The following is a 24,459-nucleotide window of genomic DNA, read 5'->3' on the forward strand; positions in this document are numbered from 1 at the left end:
TATCTGAGCTTATTTCAGCCAGCATGGGGTTGACTACTCAGCAAATGTTTGAATGGATCAAAACTGGAATAACCCTTCATTTGTTTAACACTAATTCGCAGCATGTATTCCCCAAACACTCCCTGAGAATAGAAATTATTGTATTAAAGCCACAAGATTTTGACCATAGACTAGAGCTTGATTATTTTATCCAAATTCCAAATCCCCAGCCTTTCTTTTTCTGCTTTGCCAAGTCACTCAGGCACACGAGAGGTATAGTGGTTCCAACAATAAACTGGTGTTCCCACTAGATGGCAGGGGAGCGCTGCTTAGCGCCCAGGATGGCCATGGTGAACGGAACTGCAGATGCTTCCCTGTTCCCACACTTCCCTCTGCTGAGGTTATTCATGGGCCTCGTGACTCTGACCACGCTGACCAGGGCACCCCTGACTCTGCAGAATGTGTGAGGGTCGAAGGAACTCAGAAACAGATTTCTTAAAGTGTCAAATCCTAGAATCCTAGCAGAGCAGAACTAGAAAGAACTTGGAGAAGGCATAGCTAGTTTGCCCCTTTCCATAAGGCAGACATCGGGAGCCTAGAGACAGGGAAGAAATAGGTTCAGGGGCCCTTAGTTGGAAAATCTCAGAGCTAGGAATGACACCTGGAATGCTCCTTTCCTCTTTGCCCCTTTGCCAGATATTCCAGGTTTCCCCTTTCCTTTTGCTTTAAGGAAGCCCAGATCTAGAAAATAGCTTATAAGACCTCCATCAGGGAACACAAGTGCTTTTGGCCTTCCTTTGCTCATGTGATGCCTACCTTACCCTTTCAAAATCCCTCTTCAGGAATACCCATTTGCCCGTTCCTACTCTGTGATGCTCTTCTTAATCTGGCTTCTGCCACTACCTGTGCTCAGAGAGTGAATTGGTGTTCTTGGGGTATCTAGTTCATACTCTTAGCTCATGGAGATTCAGTGATCTGTTTAATCTATCTGCCTCCCCTCTGAGAACATGGACCCCTGAATGGGGCGGGGGATAGGTCATATTCACCTCTGGATCCCCAGTCCCTGACAGGATGGCTGCTCTGCAGCATGAACCATTGGGTTCATCTGTGAATTGGGTCATCTGTGAGGTAGCCGGAGGCCAGATGACCTGCTCATTTCCTCAAGTCTTTTGGGGATGGGGGATGTCATGCAGCGATGTAGAGGCTGCAAGTGGCCAGGGTGGTTCTTCAACATTTCATATTCAGGGACTCCTAGACCTGCTGCTTCCTCTAGGTGTGTGTCAGCCCATTTCAAATAGGACATTGTAAAGCAGCACACCTGGGTAGAAACATTGACAGCAAAGCTACGTGAAGATCAGCCTGACATTGTGGGTTTTATTCCTCTAAACCCCTTGCAGAGTTAGAAAGCACCAAAAGAGATTTAACTAACACCAATCTTCCTGAGAAAGGCTGCCTAGAAACTTCTAGCAGCCCATGGGTTAAAGTCTTTAGCTTTACTGTGAGTCCAAGGCAAGAGCCATACTTTTAAGATTTACGTAAGAGTTTGCCTTCCAGGGACGTGGAGTGATTTATTCCCTAACCTCCCCCTCCCTTCCAGAAACCATCTTTATTCCTTCTCAGCTTTCCCCTCCTCCTCTTCCTCTGTGCTGGTACTGTGGGCTCTCGGTGCCTTGTATTTATGCACTGTTGGTAAGCATAGCTGTCTCCTGCTTTCCGTCCCAGTCACCAAGATGTATAGCAGTCTCTGCTCAGTCAGTACATCTTCCCCACTCCCACTCTGATGACACTGCCTCAGAGCATCAGACTGCCCTGTTCTTCTCTTTTGCATAGAGAGTGCTCCAAGCAGGCCACATCACAGACTGCAGTATCATAGTTTTGTTTTACCTAATCCCAAAGTGATTGATGCAACCAGGACTTCTTTGCTATTCTTTGTGTGGACTAATCCCAGGGATAAAGCCGTGCCTCACTGGGTGGTATAACCCTCCTGAACACATGGCAATTAATCAATGCTTGCTTCTTTTCCCTCTTCACTGGCTTACTTTCTAAAGCTTGACTTCCCACCCCCAGCCAATCACCCACTTTTGAAGCCCAGAAAGCAGCTGACTTCATTCTTTTATTTCTTCCCCTGTAGGCTTTCACCAGAGTACAAGACCTCCGATATTTAGAGCTCATCAACAGCATTGAGGTAAAAGACAAAATGTTGTTCTTTCTCAAGAAAGTGCAGACTCACTATCAGTGGCTTATAGGGAGCTCTTCTAGCAGATGAGAGCCTTGAAGGCACATAACTAGAGCCCACTGGAGTCTGGGCATTTGGGCCACAGCCTTGCTCTGGGGATACAAAATGCTGTGGGTCAGGGAGATAGCACATGGAAGCAAGGAGTGCAGTTTGTCACTTGGTAGTGGGGCGGGCGAGGCAGTTGGGTCCCTAATTTCTCCGAGTTTTGTTTTCTATCTGAAATGGGTCGATTTCCCAGGGTTGCTGAGAGGACTAAATCAACAACTGGTTTTCATACCTGCAGTGGTTTTTAGGTGGTTACCATCCTCTAGGGCTCTAACAATATGCCAGTGTAGGAAGCATTTCCCAAATGCACATGATCTGCTCCCTGCCCACGGCAGTGGGACCTGGGGAGGGCGCATGTGGATTGGAGTGGGCTAAAGAGGCTGGCTCTGTGAGCACCATTTGCTGGGTAACTGTAGATAATACTCTTAATTCCTGTGACTGTCTGTAAAAAGGCGTACATATTTTTTCTCCTGAGCAGATTTATTGTGAGGCTAAGAGAATGCGAGATACATTTGAATTCCCATATGGAATCAGGGAGGAAATCAGCAAATGTCTTGTCCCTGTAATTCAGTTCAGAATAATAAACACCTGTCATGGGCCAAGCCTTGTACTGAGTCTTGTGGGCAGAGATGAGTGGAAGAGAGGACTGCAGGAGCTCACAGACTGCTCAGCTGAGGAATAGTCACCACTTGTTGAGTGCCTGCTCTCTGCGCCATGCATGATCAGTGCATACACTGCAGTTAACCCTGGAACAACATGGGTTTGAACTGCATAGGTCCACCTAATTTGCGGATTGTTTTTGATAAATACAGCAGTACTGTAAATGTATTTTCTCTTCTATATGATTTTCTTTTCTTTTTAAAGATTTTATTTATTTATTTGACATAGAGAGAGAGAGAGAGCACACAAGGAGGGAGAGCAGCAGGCAGAGGGAGAGGGAGAAGCAACCGCCCCCGCCCCTGGCCGTAGAGCAGGGAGCCGGATATGGGGCTCCATCCCAGGACCCTGGGATCATGACCTGAGCCGAAGGCAGATGCTTAACTGACTGAGCTACCCAGGCATCCTATTTGATTTTCTTAATAATATTTTCTTGGGGCACCTGGCTGGCTCAGTCAGTAGAGCAGGTGACTCTTGATGTTGGGGTTGTAAGTTTGAGCCTCACATTGGGAGTAGAAATTACTTTAAAATAAAATCTTTTAAAAAATACATATCTTCTTTTCTCTAGCTTACTTTATTGTAAGAATGTGATATATATAATACATGCAACACAAAATCTGTGTTACTCAACTGGTTATGTTATCAGTAAGGCTTCTATTCAACAGCAGGCTATTAGTAGTTAAATTTTGGGGAGCCCAAAGTTATGCCTCGATTTTCAACTGTGTGGGTGTCAGTGCCCCTAAAACTCGTGTTGCTCAAGGGTCAGCTGTATTTTAAATCCTCACACTGACTTAATGAAGCACAAATACTGTCTTATTCCTATTTGATAAATAATGAAATTAAGGCTTAGAAAGGCTATGTCACGTCCCCAAGGGTCCATAGGCAAAAGCTTGGTTGGAACTCAAAGCCACTTCTGTCTAATTCCCAAGCTCAAGCTATCTTTACTTGACGCCATATTGCTATCTAAGAAGTTGCTTCTGATGCACACCCTCCCCACCTGCCCTCTCCCCCAGTACTGTCATAGGGAGCATCTGTAACTTCAGTTGCTTACTTAAATGCATGTGTGAAGAGCCGTCTACTAGTCATGCCCAGTACTGCTTACTCTCAGGGGCTGGCATTTGGAAATTCACTGGTCTGGTTTTAGGGGCCTTAACCTGAAGCCATGGGACATGTTCTCTATGTAAAAGTAACTGACCTCTGTGAAGACCACTGCTCACCATTTATCATGTCTTAACTGAGGTCCTGTCTTACTAGTTCTTCTGGTGTGCTATGAGCTAGGTAGTTGGTTAAACTTGTAAGAATTGTCTTTTGAAAAAGAGCAAACTGCTTTCAAGTGATGATCCATTTTGGCTGCGCTGAGGCCTTAGTAGCTTCTGGGCATTTGGCATTATTCCAGAGAACCAAGGTTCCTTGCTAGGCTCCTTGGGGGTAGGGGAGATATAACTATACTGATAGCAGGAGGAAGAGAATCTGCCCATATGGCTACATACATATTGAATATATGTAAATCATTTCTACTGATCATGGTGGTATTCTGTGGCCTACGCCTAAATTCCATGCCTAGTGAAACCTATTTTTTTTAATTTCACTGCAAGATTTTGATTCACTCCTTGTAATTAGGAGTTAGGTGTTTTTGACTGATTAGTCCAAACTATGGGGGGGGTGTTATTGCTTTTTTTGGGATTTTTTGGGTTTTTAAAAAATTATTTCTGTCAGTGGGAAAGCATGTTGCCTCCAGCTGTTAAAACGTCACCAGCTTGTCTGGGAGTTTGATTAAATGTCTCATCTTCCTTCACTGTGATACACTTGCTAGAAAACGAGCAAAAGGAAACTGCTGGGGATGAGAGATTGGGTGCTATTGAGTGTTTACAAATACTTGAGCTGTAGACTAATGAATGTTCCCTAACATGGAAGGAAGGAGTATGCCAGTTCCTTCTCTTCATCTTCAGTGCAGCTCATCTGTGTGTGTGTGTGTATGCAGGTATGTTGTTGGGGACTGTCACTTGTTTCCGAAGGTGGTATTATGTGGTACAAAGAGCATCTAGAGTCAGACAGACTGAATCCAAATGCCGGCTCTGTATGATCCTGACCTGCTTCTCTTCTGAATCTCAGCTTCCTTCAGTGTGACACTTGGGTGGTACCACTCACACTTGGGTCCTTGTGGGAGGTAAATAACCAGCACCTAGTGGATGCTCAGCATGTGACTCACCTTCTCTTTAGAGACAGGGGCGTATGAAGGCTCATTATCCTGTTTTGTTAGTCTCCCTCTTGGGAAGAGACCCTAAACTTTTGCTTGTCTGCATTATCATGGGTCACAGCTCGGCTAAAGCAGGCCTGGGGACATGAGAGATCTTGGGAGCTTAGGAGCCACCAACAAGTGGATAATACACACCATGTAAGGGCACCTGGGTGGCTCAGTTGGTTAAGCGCCCAACTTCTGATTTCAGCTCAGGTCATGATCTCATGGACAGTGAGATAGAGCCCTGCATCTGGCTCTGTGCTCATCAAGGAGTCTGCTTGAGATTCTCTTTATGTCTCTCTCCCTCTCCGCCCCTCCCCACTTGCATGCATGCACACTCCTGCTCTCTAAAATAAATAAATCTTACCAAAAAATACACACAATCCTAACTATACAGTTGTTTCCTTGGAAGAATATACAAGAAAGCAGCCCTGAGGAATTTCCATTAAACAAACAAAAGTTTGCATTACTTTTGATCTTCATTCATCTGGGAAAAAAATCTGCTTTTGTTGTCAGGCATTCCCACCAGAAACCTAGGTGAGAGACACAACAGCCCAGGAGCCAAATGGAGATTCCAGCAGAAAGGCCCAGGGGCTTAACTTGAAATAGCAACATCTAACCTTTGTAAAGGCTGCTTCCTGCCATGGCTGCAGAGGCTATTTCCTGTGCTTCTAATTTTTCCAGGAGAGGAAGAAGCGGGGAGAGACCAACAATGACCTGTTTCTGGCAGATGTGTTTTCCTACCAGGGGAAGTTCCATGAAGCCGCCAAACTGTATAAGAGGAGTGGACACGAGAACCTCGCACTCGACATGTACACCGACCTCCGCATGTTTGAGTATGCCAAGGTAATCCAGCCACATCCTGGGCCCAAGCTGCAACATGGAACCCACCAGTGTTCTAACACTGTGCTGCCCAAGGTGTTTACCCCAAGAAGTGATATGGATGGAAAATAGCAACTGCCTTGTTAGAAAGGGTTTGGGCAAACTGGCAAACAAAGGAACCATCAATGGCCACTGGTTTAAGCTGGCCTAAAACTCAGCTGTTAGGCTGACATCAGAGGGACAAGAGAGTATGACAGTTCAGACCTTTGTCAGTGACAGAGCTGGATGGACTATCTGAAGAGTGAACCTGAACCAGCATGATCCTTTCATTAAGTGTTCAGGGTTCAGGGCTTCAGGTCTTTCTCCCACAAATTCTCTCAAACCTTTGTAGAAGCCATTGAGATTCAGTATTCTCAGGTACAAGTTGGTTCTATCATTGTTATACGGGACAGTATGGTTCACTTCACCCAAGGTTTCCTAAGGGCCGGCTCTCTTATTGGTACTAGGCTCTTGACTGTGCTTTGGAGACACCATGACAAAGTCCCTTCCTTCCAGTACTAGCACAGTGTGCTTCCTGTCACCCCGGGGGTGCATCTGTATGGGTGGTGGTGGTGATTTCCCTTGCATTTGCAGATCTTCTGTTAAGGTTAGTCCCCAGCAGATCTGGGTACATGACAGGGGTTTGCCTAGAGCAGGCTCCTGATGGTTTGTGGGAGAACAAGTCCCACTAGGGAGCCCAGCCATCAAGCCATTTGTAGTTCAGACTAATGAAAGGTGAAAAGAGTCTTGGGTGCACTGAGCAACCAGGCTCTTCCTTCCGCAGAGATGCCTTTGTTAAACTGCCTTTCCCGGTACTGTCAGGATAGGCTTCAGAATGTTATTAAGTGAGTCATCAGCCACAACCAATTAGTGGCTATTAATGGTAATTATCTAGCTCACAAGTTCAAGATGGAAAATCTTCCCCATTTTTTCTTCTCCTTTTTTGTTCCCAAAGATGGTTATGCTCTTTTATCTTCCACCTGTGAGATCATGGGGCTGAAGGTTGCATCTCTGTGACTGTGATGTGATACAGAGTTTCTGGTCATTAATATCTAAATGAGCACCTTGGTCCTAGCCTATGTCTTCACCTTGATGGTTCCTTCACCCCATCCCCCAGATCCAAGTGCTTGAGGTTCCCCCACTTTGTCCTCTTCCACTTTTTTACCCTCCCCTGATACTCCCACTGTGCGCATGCGCATGCACACGCACACGCACTATTTAACACTGCATTCATACTGAGAACAGCTAAACCAGTATGTCTTTTCCTGGGAATAACAACATTTAAACTAAGGACAAAACCTAACTAAAGGATTGAATCCCTAGGAGTGGAATTTGGGCATTAGGAATGGCAGGATGTGGTGGTTCTTCAGAACCAGCAGCCTTTCCTGGAGCCTCTGAAACCTCCCAGTAGGCAGCTGTGGTGCTCACCTTCACATTTGGTGAGCTGGTGTGAGTCCTGGTCCTTCCTGTGGGTCCTTCCTGGCCTCTTCACTTTATTGAGCTTCCATTTTCTTCTCAGGGTGACATAGCTATAGCTCAGCTCATTTCTGAGAATTGCACAAAATAATGTATGAGGAAGCCCTTTGCAAAGGCCAAACTATAGAAAGCCTGGGAAAATGAGAGGAGCTAAGTGTGACCACAGAGTGGCTAGTCTTCAGGCTTCTCCCCAGTGATCCCCACTCCTCTCCCTACACTGAGGCCCCTCCTCACACCTTGGGTGGGCTTTGTGCATCCGCAGTCTCCCATCCAGAAATGCAGCCCACTTACACACTCCATCTGGTCTGCTTCTCTATGAAGGTAAATATTCTGGGGGTTGTTTTGGTTTTAATTTTTGATCGCAATTCCAAATAATTTGGTTCTGTTTCAATCCCCCCCAATAGTCTGACTTTGAGGAAATGTGTACATACACATTATGTTGGGGGGCGGGGGGGAGTGGAATACAGTGCTTATTAACATGGCATGTTTTTGTTTACTTGAAAATTGCTTCCCAAGATTCAATCTGGTTTTCAGAAAATTTTTAAATTACATTCCCACGTACAAATAAATTGTATGCTTTCCGGATAAGTGACATGTTTATATGGTGATAAAGGGAATTATAATGCTCTTAACTCTTATGTAGTATGTCCTTATCAAAATCACCAAGCATGAGAACACTGTTTAGTCTCATTCATCACTCAGCACAGCCTCTTTCTGTCCACTCCAGGACATAGTCTTTGCCGTGGCCCCAGATAACATGTAAATTAGCTTCATGGAACCAAAGAACCCTTGAAAACCCAGTTTGCTGAGCCTCGAAGGAATCATTTAGACTCAGCTTCAATTAGGTCAGACCTCCTTGAGTTGGGCTATTGGGCTGGAGGTGGTTCCTTCTAGCCTGTGAGCTGTGTGTCTGGCTGATCTCCTTGTTGATGACCCAAATTTATGGCTTGCTCGCGGCCTCTGACCCTTCTCACTATAGTCACCCCAAGTCCATTGAGCACTCACTGTGAAGGACATTTCTGTTCTCTTATGATGCCTGTTTTCTCTGGCTGCTAGCCTCATTTAACCAACCAGGTTAGCAGAGTTTCCAGCTTTGCACTTGCATAAACAGTATATGTTGTACTAGTTGCCAAAAGAGTAAAGGCTGTGTCTATAATGGTCTAAACTAGGCATCTTCAGATTGCCAGTGCATGCTTTCTAAGCTTCTTCCCCTGTGTGAACTCCAGGGAGACCAGAGACCAGCGAGATGGGCCTGTCTTTTATTGGCTCCCCAGCATCAGGGTAAATGATGCCCTTTCCTCCCCTTACAACAGTTGGTTGTCTTAGGCCATCTAATATATTATTTTAGGGGCTACACAATTACCCTGAAAGCAAATGGAAAAAGAGAGAGCTAATTGTTCAAGTGGGTTTTTAGCATACATTGACTGTACTTTCCTGACAAATGAGTGCTAATCATGGGGAAAGGAATGCTTTTTTTATACTTTGTGAGGCTGACACAGTGCACTCTCTGCAGGGTACATTATTCCTAAGACAAACCACTTCTAACTAGTAATGCAGATCTGGGCTCTAAGCACTCTTAATTTCCCTTTTTGAAAAGCCCCACCTTTAAAAATGGCAGCACCAAAGCTTCCTCAACTATGGCAAACTCCCATGTATTTATTTGGGGTAACTATATCCTGAAAAGAGGTGATTTTCTGAAGCTGTTTCTCACGCATGCAAGGGCTAACCCAGGGATGCCAGCCATGGGATGCCAGTCAGGGAAGCCCCCTGTTACCTCTTCCTTCCCAGGTTCCCTCTGGGCCTCTTCCCCCCATCTCCCCACCACCCCCATGGCATCCTGCTGCCCCACCTCTACAGACCCGATATCAGAACAGGATTTGATATCATCCAGTTGGAAAGTAACTAACCAAGAACACTTGTGGTCCTTATCTGCTCTAGGCACATAATGGGGGGAGAAGCAAATGGGAAGATGCCCTAAGTTCAGGCAACAGAATGTGAACAGAATCAGAAAACAGATGTGAACAGTACTTCTAGTGTGGTGGTAGTTGAGGAGAGGGCACAGAGGGGCTCCCCTAGAACTCTGTACCTCATTTTGTCCATTTAGGTTTATGGGACCACATGCTTAGCCTCACTCCAAGGCATGTGGGTATCATCCCTATTATCTGAATAAAGATTGTAGGTCTGGATATTCAAAATTAGGCAGCCAGATTGTAGAGTCACTATATGGGAATAGTCACTCATATATCTGACTGTATGAGAGAGAGAGACAAAGTAACCTGATCATAAAATCTCAACACTGCAGAGTTTGTGTACAGTACTCCAAAGAATCCGGAAAGTATTGTTTAGCTGAAGAACAAATGTCTGTTAGTGGGAGGGGCAGGAAACGTTCAGGGCTGTAGTCCTTGACACTGTCCCATACTCCCAAGGAGCACCTGTGGGGCAGCCTATGAGCACTCCTCCCTGACACCTGGGACTGCCCCCCAGTCAACCATACAGCGATGGGCTCACTCCTGCATCCTGAATGCCTACTTCAGCCAAACAGAGCCCTTCCTTGCTCTAGCTTTCGGCAGTCTGACGTAATGCTGGCAGCAGGAAGTTCTAATCCGGAGTGTTTTTGTTTGTTGTGCTTCCTCAGGATTTCCTTGGATCTGGAGACCCCAAAGAAACAAAGATGCTAATCACCAAACAGGCTGACTGGGCTAGAAATATCAATGAGCCTAAAGCTGCCGTGGAGATGTATATCTCAGCAGGAGAGCACGTCAAGGCCATAGAGATCAGCGGCGACCATGGCTGGGTTGACACGTGGGTTTTCAGTCCCTGCCCCAGGAAGCATTTGGCAGCATGTCATGTCATGTCAGCTCTTGGTTTTGACTGACAAGGGGGGAAAAATGTTTCTCTAAATACATAATCCAAATGTAATAGTAACTAGGTTTTTGGGAGACACAGAGATCAAACAAGGCAGTCACTGCCTTTGAGTAGCTTAGTGAATCCCTGGGGAAAGGGTCAGGGGTTGGGGAAAAATAGGGGGAGGTACCCAGGCATTAGAGCTGCCATTCACTGATCCTTCCGTAGGAGCCAGACATTGCAATATCTTATAGGCATTTGATTCTCCCCCACACCCTAAGCTTGTGGTGTTTCCATGTCCAGCTTCCAAATGAGGAAACCAAGGCTCAAGAACCAGGTGATCACACAGGGCAAAACAGCTGGGAAACCATGGAGCTGAGCTTCAAACTGACTTGGCTGATTCCAGCGCCCCTAATATGTGTAATAGTAGGAACTAAAAAAGAAAAAGAATGCTTCTAAAGCACACCAGGGAAGGAGACAAGAATTCTCATGGGAGGTACCGTGGATGTGGTCTTTGCATGAAGAGCCTTGAATTTTAAGAAGTAGAGGGTGGTAAGGAAGGAGTCGGGCATGAAGCCAAAAGGACAGCACAAACCAGGAGTTGCCCAGAAGAGAGGCGGGCATGCAGTGGGGCTGCCCAGAGAGACGATGGATTCAGTTTTGAGACTCTTAGAGCATCAGACCTCCAGGGGGAGGGCCTCCTCCTCCCACAGTCAAGGAAAGTAGACTTCACACACATGCACATGTGCACGTGTGTGTGAGTATGTGTGTGTACACATACAGGTGCACACTGCCATAGCCAGCAAAGAACAGATGAGGGAACAGCTCCTGAGGGTGGCTCAGTCTGAGCCCTACAGGCTGTTGGTCATTCTGGAAGCCACACTGTGGTCTGTAGGTAGTGGTGGCCTAGGCAGGACCTGGGGAAGGAGAGGGCTGGTTAATAACTAAGTCACTTCCCTGAACCCCACCATGTAGATGCCATGTATGCCCTTCATATACATGCCATATGTATGTGACCTACCACCCCATCTTTCTCTTGTACAAGAATGAAGGTTCTTGAAGATACAGATCTTGCCCCCCCCCCCCCCCCCCCCAATTATTCTTTTCACGAAAGGAGTGGTACAGAAGAGAGCCAGGCAGATTTGTGGCCCTGCTCTCTCCCCTCTGGTTTTTCATGTCACTTTCATTTGCAACTGACATGTATCAGGTTACCCTGGAGATACCTAACTAGTTCAGGAAAGAGATATTTAAGCATGTTCGTCCTTTTCTCAGGTCTAGCTATAAAAGGTGCCTCCTCTCCAGGGACATTTGGTTTGATGGGTGGGGCTGGGGGGGTGCTATAAGGGGTTGACGTGCCACCTTTCCCTAAAAATGTATTCTTTCTCTGCTGAGAAATGTTATTTTTAGACGCCATTATTATTCTAAGTGCAGATTGACAGGCCTCCCTGAGCTTGCCTGTGTCTGAGACAGGGATCTGTTACAGCTGCTTCCCCTTCTTTTTTCACAAAGAGCAAGCTGGGTAGAGCCCCTTTCCCCCGAGAGCTGGTTTTACTCTAAAAACCCATCCTGACCAGAGGGAACAAGCATGTTTCATCCACTCCCATCCCATGTCCCTACGAGTAGTGGGAGGGCCAGTTACCACTGGGAAGAAGTGGTGAGCCCCAGAGGTCCCTGTGGCACCACCCCACCTCCCATGTGGTCAGCACCTTGACCAGCAAGAGAGGCACAGCCAAGATTTCCAAGAGGCCTTTCTTCCAGAGGTCAGAGCAGGCTCCACACATGCCTCTTCCTCTAAAGTCCTGTCATCTGAAGAATTCTCACGCCTCTACCTGTGCTTTCCTATGAGAATTCCTGAAACGGTGTGGAAAGAGCATTCTGCCACTTCCTGGCCGCAAAATCTTGAGCAGCTACTTTACCTCTACCTAGCCTTTAGCCCTCTCATCTGTAAAATGAGAATAATAGTGCCTGTTAGGGCAATGAAGATTCAATGAGATCACACATGTGAAAGCTCCTGGTGCTGTGCTTGGTACCAGTAGGTGATCAGTAGATGTTTGTTTCTATCCCCAGATACTGCTGGATAGATAGTGACTCTGTGAAAGGCACACACAAAGTGGGGGAGACAGTGTCCTTTAGCAGGCAACTACTCTTGGTCACTGGGCAATGTCTCTGGATTATATATTCACTCATTTAATAACCACCAGGGTCCATGGCACCATATTGAGCTTTGAGGACATCAATGTGAATCAACATGGAGCCTGCCCTCAAGAAGACCCAAAAGCCCACGCTGCTTTCTTCCATCAGGTTCCTGTTATAGGAGTCTATCTCCTCCCCGTGCTTTTACCTCTCCAGGTTAATTGACATTGCCCGGAAACTGGACAAGGCCGAGCGGGAACCCCTCCTGATGTGTGCTTACTATTTCAAGAAGCTGGATAACCCTGGCTATGCTGCTGAAACCTACTTGAAGATCGGTGACCTGAAGTCCTTGGTTCAGCTGCATGTGGAGACCCAGCGCTGGGATGAGGTGAGGGCAGAGCATGCCTCATGGGGTAGAGGGCCCCACGTGAGCCCTGGACCACAGGGTGCTTTTTGGGCTTTGGATGGAGAGCAGCTGCCCCCGTGAGAATGAACATTGGCCTGGCAATTAGGAGATTAACACTTGAATTCTCTGAGCCAGGGTGTTAGAGGCCCATTTATTCATTCGTTCATTCATTCATTCATTCATTCATTCAGAAAATATGCACTGCTGGCTTCATGCTGGCCCTGTGATAGACACCAGGGATGTGAGAGTTAGCAGGACAGCCCTGTACCTGCTGTTGGTCTGAGCTGCTTGTGACCAGCACTACAGGCTGATAGATCTCTGATATGGAGACACACTTGTGTAACATTCAAAACCTGCTGGGTGCTGTTTGACAGAAAATGTCACCCATACTCTCCAGGTGCAGGCTGCCAGAGCCATTTCAAGGACAGCTATTTCTCTTCCTTCTTCCCTCTAACCTGGACTCATTCCTGAGAGGATCAGGGGCTGCACCCATGGTCCTCACCCCACCTCACCCACCCATCCACCCACTGAGCCACAGCAAGACCTTTTCTGAATAAAGCTGTCTGACTCTTCTCTGCCCTCTGAGTGGCTCCATTTGGTGAGGTGACAAGGTTACTGATGAGAAGAGGTGGGGCCAAGGACAGAGGCAATAATGGCTTCTCAGGATAAATTTATTAGGAGATTTGTGAAGCAGCATAAATTAGAGCATCTTAGAAACACTCAGTCCTTACCATGCATCAGGCAGACTTTCTCCCTGTTGCCACATACTGTCCCCCGTGACTCATTTCCACTTCTCCTGGCCTGACAGGTGGTTCTTGGGGCTTAGATAAAGCAGTGACTGGGTCCCATACAGCACCAAGTCCACAGTCATCTTTGACAGCTGATAAGCAGTGATGATGATAATGTCAATTCTGTTTCCTTAGGTGTCATCTGCAATTAAAAGAAATCTGTTTGCAGTGCTACAGGAGCCTACGCAAACCCTCAAAATAAAATGTTTCCGATTCTGGGCTGCTTCTGTGGTCCAGAAACAGACTGTGTTGTTATTGAATCCAGTCGCTTGCATATTGCTGTTAATTGCCTTTTGTTTTCAAAGAGCTGATTTGTTTTTGCGTTTCTGGGGGTGGTGGTAGGGGGAGGCACTCTCTCCCTCTGAGTTGTCAGCCTGGCAAAATATGACACATCCCTAATGGATTCAGCCAAGTGCCATGTTTTCATGGGGGCTGTGGGGGCTGCTTTTTTAAGAATGCATTTGTTCCTTCCTCCAGGCCTTTGCTTTGGGTGAGAAGCATCCCGAATTTAAGGATGACATCTATGTGCCCTATGCTCAGTGGCTAGCAGAGAATGATCGTTTTGAGGAAGCCCAGAAAGGTAGGCCACCCAGACTGGCACGTTGCAGAAGGAGCAGGAGATGGTATTGCCAAGACCCACATTTTAGAAAGGCTGCCAAGCCCCTCCCATCACAGGTCTGAAGATGGATGACTTCATCCTGGTGAATGTGATGTGTTTCCTGGTGAAAGACTAGGGAGCAAAGGAAAGAACATGAGCTTTGGAGTTGGACACACCTGGGTCCATCACTCACTTGCCTCCGGACCTCAGGCAGGTCCTGTCTCTTCTCTGAGCAAAGCCCTGTACACTCAGATGTAGATTCCCACTTAATTCTCACAGTAGGCCTGTGATGTTGGTACTGTTTTCTAGATGAGAAAGCTGAGGTTGGAGGAGGTAAAGGGATTTGCCTGAAGTCCCACAGCAAGCAAGTGGGAATTTGAGCCAGGCTGGGCTGGGGACAAAATATGAGAACTCCCACAGAGTGTCCGGCATGGTGTTACCTGCCACTTTCCTTTACCGCAAACAGTAATTTGGCTCAGATAAACAAGTGTCCTCTGCTCCTTGGCATTTCTACCGGTTAAGGGGGGTGTACCCCACATATGGCAATATCTGAGATAGGAGCAAAAGGAAGCATAGAGCTTTAACTGGTAATAGCAATTTTAAAATGTGACTGCCTTCTCTGTGTCAGGCAGTAGCTGGGCACTTAACTCCATAACCCAGAACCTTGCCAGCAGCCCTGCAGAGACACCGAGGCTAACTGTGCCCTGCAAAGTCACAAAGCCAGAGAGAATGGCAGAGCCAGGATTGGACCAGGCTCTGTCTGCCTGGGAACCTGATTCTTGTGACTAGGTCTTACTGCCTCCTTAGGAAGTCTTCTAATTGAAGCTGGGTGTGTCGTATTCCATAGCATCTCATTTACACTTCTATATGGTAACAGTTGCCACCTCCGGACACATTGCGGAACAAATGTCTCCCTGTTGGAGCTCCTCTGCTAAAAGCCCCCATTGAAAGGCAGCATGTTCTCTTCTGCATTAGCATTTCCAGAGCACCCAGTTGCTGAAGTATGTGCATGTTTGGGCAAAACACATCAACCTATCCATCTGTCTGTGTCTGCCCTTCCAAGATTCCATCGCCATAGTAACTTGGTACTCAGACAAGAGATTGGAGATGAGATTTGGAACAAAGGCCAGACCTTTTCCTTCTCTAAAGCAGAGGATTTGGATCATCTGAGTGCTCACATGTGAGCAAGTGTCACAGCTAGACATGCCTCCCTGGCAGCCCCCAACTTCCTGAGGGTCTGGCCACATAGTCAAGATTCAGGAAATTTCTGTTAAATGGTTATAAGAATTATTGAGAGGGGTTTTTTTTTTTTTTTTGCCTGTGTTCACAAATGTTTGGTTGCTAGAACCGAGCCATATTTTTCAAGGTTGTCATTAAAAAGCACACAGTTGAAGACTGATGGAGGACTTGAATGGGGCTAGGTTCAGTAACCTTGGGTATGCCACTTTACTTCCACCTTCATAAGTCTGTTGTGACCATCCAACAGGAATCAACAATAAAAACACTTTGTAAGCCACCAAACCTGTTCAATTGTCAGGTGCTACTAGTGTCACGCTGGATGTCACAAAACTTTGTCCCAGCCCGGAATGGGGTGAGGGTAAGACCTCACTGGTGCCATCCTCAGATTTTACCCTGCAATTTGGCCCTGAGGTTTTTCTTTCTGCCGTGCTTTTCCAAAGTCAGTTGCCTTTTCCCAGCCAGAAAGGAATGTGTCTCACTGCACTTTTTTCAGGATGTAGCCTCTGTTATTTATAGCCTTCGGCCTGAGAGGCGCATCCCAGCAACGAAGTGCTGCAGATGCTCCCAGTGAGTGTCCTACTTCTACAGCAGCCCCTTGCAAGCCCTACACATTTCCATCCCAGTCCCTAAACTGTGTGTTTTTGTGCCCCTGCAGCGTTCCACAAGGCCGGGCGGCAGCGGGAAGCGGTCCGGGTGCTAGAGCAGCTCACACACAATGCCGTGGTAGAGAGCAGATTTAATGACGCTGCCTATTATTACTGGATGCTGTCCATGCAGTGCCTCGATATAGCTCAAGGTAAGTAAACATCAGCCAGGCTGCTTGTTTTCCCCAGCCCTGCTCTGGCACCAAGATAAACATCGAAGGACCTGGGACGTTTTAATTAAAGCCCTGGGCTTGTTTATTGGGTGTATTGTCCGTAACCCTGTCTTGCAGCAGCATAATCTGGTGTGTCATCTTTTTCCAGTTTGCCCATAAGTTTAATGATAGGATGAGGGCCATCCTGGGGTTATGGTTGGGATGTCCTGCCCTGTGTTGCTAATTCAAAACATCTCTCTCCCCTGCTACCTGGGAGCCTATAACCAGACCCAGGTGAGCACTTTTTTAAAAAATTTAATTAAATGGAAAGATGAGAAAGAGATCACTTTATAGTAACACACTCCAGATTCTCACTCATTCCAGGCAGGAAAATAGTTTCGATGTTGCTTTCTTGAGACTTCCCATGATGCACTGAGGGAAAAACACTGGAATTGGAGGCAGCTAGGTGACTTGTAACGAGTCACAATTTCTTCCTAAACTCTACCTCCCCATATGTGGCATTGGAGGTAATCCTATCCTACTTTCTTCATAAGGCTGCTGTGAGCCTCACAGAAGCTGTGGTTATGATTTGGAAACTGTTAGATCCAGGTGTAAGGTGTCATATTTCTGTTCTGGCCAGTGGTCTGTGCTTTGGATAAGGCCTGGCACAGAGGGAAGAGGCTGGAGGTGAGATGAGTAGAGCTGACATGTGCTCATCCTCCATGCCAGGCTCCTCTGGTATGTCTGCACACCAGTGATCACCCTTTTCATGCTGGTGCTCCCCACTGGAATGACCTGATAGGCTGTAGTGTCACATCTGGGAGAGCCTGCAAGAAATGTACTCAGACTTTTCATGGCCACATGCTCTGCCCATCTGAGACTTTCCCTGTTCTGGGGCAGTCCCAGCTCCTAAGCAGCACCTTTCCCATCACTGCGTCTCTGTCAGTCTCCCTGGCACAGGTCTTGATACTGGGGGAGAGCTGACACTGGCAGTGTTGCCATTGCCTTTCCCTTGTAGACATGGCTTGACCCATCTTCCCCCTCTTGCCACCCTCCCCCCCGACACTGCATACCCCAGACCCTGCCCAGAAGGACGTGATGCTTGACAAGTTTCGCCACTTCCAGCACTTGGCCGAGCTATACCATGGCTACCATGCCATTCAGCGGTACACGGTAAGGTGGTCCGGATATGGGGGCCAGGTGGGGGTGCCTGCCTACTGAGCTAAGGGCCCTGGGCACATCTTACAGAGCAGCAGACCTCTGGATGGAAAGTAAACCCACTGGACAGGATGACTTGCCAAGAAATTCAGGTCTCCTCCTTGGAGATAAAGTTTGGGACTTTGATTTTCCTCAATTAGTTACCCTTTGACCTGTTGTAAGCTGTGGGCTTCTGAATTAGTGAGCCAGAGCTAGAATGGGACTTTCTAGGTGCCGGCTTTATGTTTGTAAAATTCAGGCAGATTCTAGGTTAGCCAGACAAAGAGTTATCTCTAAAATGATCAGGGGTGGGGGCGCCTGGGTGGCTCACTCTGTTAAGTGTCTGCTTTTGGCTTAGGTCATGATTCCCAGAGTCAAAGAAACAAGCCCGCATTGGGCTCCCTGCTCAGTAGGGAGCCTGCTTCTCCCTCTCCCTCTGCTCGTCCCCCGGGCTTTCGCTCTCTCTCTCTCTCTCTCATTCTCTCAAATGAATAAACAAAATCTTACAAAATATAAAAATAAAGTGATCAAGGGTGGATGTTCCATTCTAGGTGGGTGAAGCCCCATCTCTAACCAAAGGCCTGAGGTCTATTCTTGGCCCTGCCACTGAATTGCTATGTGACCTTGAGCTATTTACTTTCTCTCGCTGGCTCTCAATTTCCTTCTCTACCAAAAAGAAGGAGCATGGGCTTGATCTCCAGAGACCCAAATAGTTCTTTTTAGTCACTCCCTGATTTTTTTGATTAAGGCATTTTAAATCTATCTCCTGACAATGGGGAACAGGTGGTAGCTTGTTATCAGCCTCCTCATTTTGTGTATCCTCAATCAATCAACAAATGTTGATTAAGCACCTACAGGGTGAGCTTATCCTGTGCTGATAAGCCAGGAGGATAATACCAATAACAACCTTTATTGAGGACTTACTGTTTACCAGGAAATGTGCTGAAGGCTTTATTGTATCAATTTATTTACTCATTTATTTACTCCCCATTTTACAGATAAGGAAACTGAGGCACTAAACACAGAGATCCCACAAATACTAAATAAGACCAGGACCAGACCAGATGGGCTGGCTCCAGAGCCTGTGCTCTTAGCCTCTGATCCCCCACACCCTCTAACTTGGAGAAGGCAGACCACTAGCCACACAGCTCTACTGTGTGACCTTGGCGAGTTGTTTACTTGCCTCTGTGCTTCAGCTTCCTTCTCTTAAAGTAGGGGTGATAATAGTACCTACTCAGTGGGGTTGTGAGGATTAAATGAGTTAATATTGGAAAAGCACTTGACACAGATGAGTGTCAGCTGTTTTCCTGCCCTGCATGGAGGCTTCCAACCAATTTTCCATGGGCAGAACATTTCGCAGTTCTTTGACCATCTCAAGAGCCCTGCGTTCCACACTGGGCACCTCTTTCCCCCACATTTGTGCTGAGTGCTCGGCACATTCTTTGTCTCTGAGGAAAGTCTGGTAAGAAAGACTCCTCTGCTAGGCTCTGCAGCTATCAATCCTTCATCTCATCTCTTCCCCATACCATGGTCAGTGGTTTCAAGGGAACTCATCGTCCCTTACAGTCTTTTTAGGGCCTCTTATTTCTATCAGGTGCTCACTGGGAAAGACCCCATACTCAGCTCCAGCTGGAAAGTCAGGGCCACAGCTCAGTGTCAGTTTGTCTGAACCACTTTGGAGCTGGGCTGTTTGTTTCTTTTCTGTAACAACTGAGTTCTGCTCCAGGACCTTTGTGCAGTTGTGAGCTTGTAGCAGCTTCACACCAGCTGGGGTATCTGGCTGTTCATCCCAGCTGAGACTTTATTGGGCCATTCCTTCATTCAACAAATCCCTTCTGTGTGTCAGGCCCTCTGCTGAGACCTTGGGACATAGTGGTGAGCAAGATGTTATCCCTGCCCCTGAAGAGCTCATAGTCAATGAACAAGCAGGTGTAGCCCAGTTGTCTTAAGGGAAAAACTAAGAGGACCAAGAGGACTTCCTAGAGGAAGTGAACCTAAGCCAAGAGGAGGGAGATTAGTAAGAATGGGGCAAGGGAAGAGGAGGAGAAGAAACAGCATTCCTGGCAGAGGTCACAACATGTGCAGAGGCATGGAGGTGGGTGGTACTTCAGCGTTTGGCATTGGGGCCCAGCAGAGCAGCTCTGAGGCAGAGCAGACTGCAAAGGGAAGCACCAGACCTTTCATAAGATAATGGCTTCCTTCCCAGAGGAGAGGCGCTAGTTCTGAGGACCCTTCTGCCACCAGCCAATTCTATTCTTCCTGGGATGGTTCTTAGCTTCCATACCTACCACGATATAACCAGAGGCAGGCTTCACCCTGGCTCTCACCCAGAAAAGGATGCAGTCTCAGGTTTTCTTGGGTTCTTGGAACTAACAGAGGCTGTAGAAATGTAAATGAGAGCTAAAGAGAGAATGCTTGGGCTCCCAAACCAAGTAGTAGTGTAAAGTAAGTCCTCACAAATTTAGACCAATTAGGGCCTGAGTCCTGCTGGCATGGTGAGGAGTACAGCCTAGTAAGACCCTTCAGGAAATGTCAGTTTATTGTCATGTAAGTGCTCAAAGGGGAGGGAGAGCTGGCCTGCTTTCATCTGGTCATCTCCAGTCGTCTCAGTTTGCATACAATGTGCCAGATCCCTTCAAAATGGTATTCTTAACCTTTTATGGACCCCCTCATGATAGAAAATTCCCCATGGTCTACTGTGTGGAGCTTCTGGCAGCCTCTAGGTACAGAAGACCTGTTTGTGTGTGTTAGTGCCTGGTTTGTGAGGGCCTGTGCCGGGTGCTGGGGGTGCAGGGATGAGTAATTGAAGAGCTCCGGCACATGTGCACATCTGGTGGGCATTGGGCAGCCAGACTACTGCTGGAGAGTGGAGAAGAGGCACACGATTTCATGTTCCGAAGAGTTAACTGCCTCCATTTAAAGACATGCTTAGGGTCTGGTCATGTCCTAAATTGCCTAAAAAGTCTTCTCTCTCAGAACTCATTGGAGACAACTTGAAGTGCTCAGGGAAATGGAATCATAACCCACCCCAGAGGCAACACAGCCAAGGAGAGGCATTCTTGGGCTTTGGAATCAGACCTGGGTTTGAATCCTAGCTCGGCTCTTTTCTAGCTGGGTGACTTGGGCAAGTCATCTCTCTGGGCCTGTTTTCTCATCAGTACAGTGAGGATGAAAGTGCGTCTTTACAGAATTTTGTTAAAGACCACATGAGACAGCTGTAAAGCGCCCAGTACATAGTAGATGCTCATTAAGGGAAGCTGCTCTTTTACTGAAATATTTCAGAATTTTTGGTTGTCTGCCTTTTGACCTGTCCCAGCAGCTGTTTCGTTGAGGAATTCAATCCCTATTTGCTTTTCTCACTGCAGGAGGAGCCCTTCAGTTTCCATCTTCCCGAAACCCTCTTCAACATCTCCAGGTTCCTGCTACACAGCCTGACCAAAGACACCCCTTTGGGCATCTCTAAAGTGTATCCTTTCACCCCACCCTCTGTCCCATCTCTCTTGTCTAATGGCCCCTGTGAAGCTCTTTCCAGAGCACTTTACTGGCAGAACCTTCCCTATCTCCCATAGCCCTCAGGGAAGAGAGAGAGTTTGTCCTGCTGCTACTGTTTTACTGTAGAAGCAGCTTGCCAGGGAGGCCAGGGGGCCCCTGCCAAGAGAAGATTAGTTTCCAGGGCTCTCTGGGCTTAGCCCAGCTGTGGGTCTCTAACCAGTCCACTGCCCGAGCCCTTCTGGAACCCATAAATAAGGGTATAACAGAAATATAGGAAGCTCTTGGATTCTTGGGCATTTTCCTGGGGGGCAGGTTAGAGGGTGTTTGTTCAGCCTGGGGGATGGTGCACCTGCTGTGCCCTAGACATCGGGCAGGTGGTAGGTGACAAAGCTGTTATCTAGTAGAGGAGGTGACAAGTGTCAGGGCTTAGTTCAGTGGGATGTGTGCTATGTCCACGTGTGGAATGTAGCTAAGGCTGGGGCCATGGTCAGGGAGGGCTGCCTGGAAGAGCTGACATCTATCCCATGAGGCACCAGGGAAGATGGTAGAGTAGATATTCCGGGGGAGCACCCCGCACATGGAAAGGCACAGAGGTGAAGTAAGCATGGCATACGGGAGGAGCTGAAGCCCACCCTAGGTGGGAGTCAGGCTGGAGAGGTAGTGGCCTGAGGGCCTCCATGTGAGTTGGCCTCACCTTCTTTGGAACTGTAAGGGCCATTAAAGAAGGAGGCTGAGGACCCATGCTTCTAGAAGCTACCAGGAAATGACCAAAATCTTTTAAGGTCATAAAAGTCATAATTTTCCCCATCCTCTTCTAAATCTTATATTCTCTCAGCCCCCTCCCAGCCCCAACCCTACCTTCTCTCTGTAAGGAAAAGACCCTCCCAGGAGAGGCCTCAGAGGTACTGATCGGTGAGAAGTGGCTTCTCTAAAGGTTCCAGGCCCATCATTTACATTCCAGGGGAACCAAGAAGTACGTTGTTGACTGAGAACTTTGCAGAGGTGTGGCCAAGGCCACACCTGCTGGAGCCTGAGAACCTGTGCCCAGTCTTTCCAGCAAGTTCTGTTTGATTGAACCCCTGCCCTAAGTTGCACCCTATACTGTTCATTGGGGACCTGGAAGTGGCTCCTGACATGGTCCCTGGCTTTGAGGAGTGACCGTGGAGACATAGACAAGAAAGCTTACTGCCATGTAACTTCTGGAGTGGAAGGAGCCACACTGGGCTTGTGGGGAGCAGGAGCATCAGGAAGAAGGAGAGTGGGAAGGAGACATGGTACTTGAGGCTTGCCAGGAAGAAGTGGGGAAGGGGGTCCACAGGCGGGACACGGAAGGAAGGACAGGCCTGGCCTGGGTGCAGACAGCATTTAAGGTGACTTGGGATCCAGCACAAAGGCCTGGGGCCTCAGATTGAGGAGCTCAGGGGAAAGTCTCAGAGAATAGGGGAGGTTGCCACTCAGAAATCACTGTGGCTCTTGGTGAAGTGCAGTCAGAGAGAAGTGCCCTGCAGCCAGTGGCCTCTGAGCTGGATCTGAGTGAGCTCCACAGGGAGTCTGGGACCAGCCCCACCTGGCAAGCCTAGAGCAGGATGGCACTTGGTGCTGGGCATTCTAGGACCTGGCTGGCAGGCTGAGTGAGGTGGGGAGAGCCATTTTGGCCTACTCAGGGTACAAGATGAGCCATCAGCTTGCTCATCTAACCTAAGCAAGGTTAAAATATTAATGGAAACTGCACTGTCTTTATCTCTGGAAAAATCCCTATGCTGTGATATCTGAGAAGTACACTTACATCCCACAAGTGAGCAAAGCACTCCTCAGGCTCCTACCTGTGCCCTCCTGGCACTAGCACCAGCTGCACGCCAACACAGGGCTCACCCTGAGGATAGGCAGTGCCAGCTCTCGGGCCCAGTGTGGCCTCTGCTGTCCTTAACCCTATCATCCTCAGGAACACGCTCTTCACTCTGGCCAAGCAAAGCAAAGCCCTGGGTGCCTACAAGCTGGCCCGACATGCCTATGACAAGCTGCAGGGTCTGCAGATCCCCACCAGGTTCCAGAAGTCCATTGAGCTGGGCAGCCTGACCATCCGCTCCAAGCCCTTCCATGACAGCGAGGTGAGGGCACAGCTCTCTCAGGCAAGAGGCTTCCACTCCTCTTCCTGGACATCCCCTGATGCCTTCTTTCCCGGCCGGGTTCTATCTGAAAGATGGCTACAATGGTCTCAGGATCCTGTGCCCTCCTCCCTTTCCCAAGCCCTGGTTTGCTGACTCCTGCTTTTCCCTCTCTGCCACCTCTATTCTCTACTCAGCCAACTCTGCTCCAGCCACAGCCCCTGTCCCCTGTGGGCTCCAGAGCCCTGCCTTCCCTTGCTGCCTAGCCCTCCCATCAGACTCTGAGTCGGCTACAGCCCAGCCCATGCTGCTCTGCCCTTAACCTCCCTCTGCTCCTGAATGCCCAGATGGCTCTGCTTTCTCCTCATCCTAGGAGCTTCTACCTCATCCCCTCTTTCTTCTGGAACCAGGTTATCACTCTTCTAGGTACCTGTAGCCCAGCTGTGCCCCAGCCACCTTTCTTCCAATTTAACCTGTTGTCTCTCACAATTGTCTCCTTCAAGCTCAGAGCAGAGACTTGGCATCAAACTGACCTGGGTTTTGATCCCAGCTCCACCATTTCCTAGCCTTGTCTCCCATCTCTCTGAGCCTCAGTTTCCCCCTTTATCAAAGGGGACATACATAATAGTTTTCCCACAGGATAAATAGCCAGCCCAGATAATGTGCGCGGCAGGGTACATGGTGTGTGTTAAGCATCCTGTGTGTGGTGGCTGTGGTGTTGTCATTCCTGCTGGAGAAATGTGCTGCTGAGCCCTGCCTGTGAAGGAGTCCAGGGCAGTGGGACCCAGGTCACAGGGCCTCAGATGCCTCTGTAGGCCCTTATCCTGAGTCACCACGCATAGAGTCCTAAGCCCGGTGCCCCTTTCCCACCCACACAGGTAGCCTTGCTGCTTGGCAGCCAGGCCCCAGGAGACAAATCAGAGTAGGGAGCATTTCCTCACTCTGGGTTTGGCTCTCAGGCAGTTGTGGGTCTTGTGCTTTTTTAGGAGCTGGTGCCCTTGTGCTACCGCTGCTCCACCAACAACCCGCTGCTGAACAACCTGGGCAACGTTTGCATCAACTGCCGCCAGCCCTTCGTCTTCTCTGCCTCTTCCTATGGTGAGTCTGACGTGCAGATGGATGGCTGGGCTCTCTCTGCTGCTGATTGGCCACACGTGTCCTCATTTGTAAACTGGGGACAGTGTGACACCCACCCCACCAGATGCACAGTCACAAAGGATTCCCAGAAATAGGACCCAGTGCTGCCCAAATTTGAAGCACCCACCCCTCAGAGCCTGGTATGGGGCTTTGCATGACATAAATGCCCTAGATGGCACTGGTTGGGCATTTGGTCTGGAAGGCTAAGATGGGCTCTTTTTTTTTTTTTTT

At 48.1% G+C, this 24,459-nt stretch overlaps 1 protein-coding gene across 5 annotated transcripts in view; it reads left to right on the top strand.

Annotated features, from left to right (window-relative positions):
- LOC111143870 (intraflagellar transport 122) overlaps positions 1–24,459 on the top strand; it is a 70,502-nt gene that overhangs the window by 42,210 nt on the left and 3,833 nt on the right. For all 5 annotated transcript variants that reach the window (XR_002640345.1, XM_022497861.1, XM_022497860.1 and 2 more), the window contains 10 exons: positions 2,111–2,164; positions 5,841–6,002; positions 10,129–10,295; positions 12,687–12,858; positions 14,142–14,244; positions 16,157–16,297; positions 17,376–17,470; positions 20,860–20,960; positions 22,929–23,094; positions 24,078–24,189. Coding sequence is in view for 4 of the 5 variants with exons in the window: in XM_022497861.1 (XP_022353569.1) it covers positions 2,111–2,164; positions 5,841–6,002; positions 10,129–10,295; positions 12,687–12,858; positions 14,142–14,244; positions 16,157–16,297; positions 17,376–17,470; positions 20,860–20,960; positions 22,929–23,094; positions 24,078–24,189 (1,273 nt within the window). In the remaining variant the exon portion in view is untranslated. The remainder of the gene's footprint in view (positions 1–2,110; positions 2,165–5,840; positions 6,003–10,128; positions 10,296–12,686; positions 12,859–14,141; positions 14,245–16,156; positions 16,298–17,375; positions 17,471–20,859; positions 20,961–22,928; positions 23,095–24,077; positions 24,190–24,459) is intronic.

Source organism: Enhydra lutris, unplaced genomic scaffold, assembly GCF_002288905.1.
Source record: "Enhydra lutris kenyoni isolate GAN:26980312 unplaced genomic scaffold, ASM228890v2 scaffoldscaffold10, whole genome shotgun sequence".
Classification (NCBI taxonomy): domain Eukaryota; kingdom Metazoa; phylum Chordata; class Mammalia; order Carnivora; family Mustelidae; genus Enhydra; species Enhydra lutris.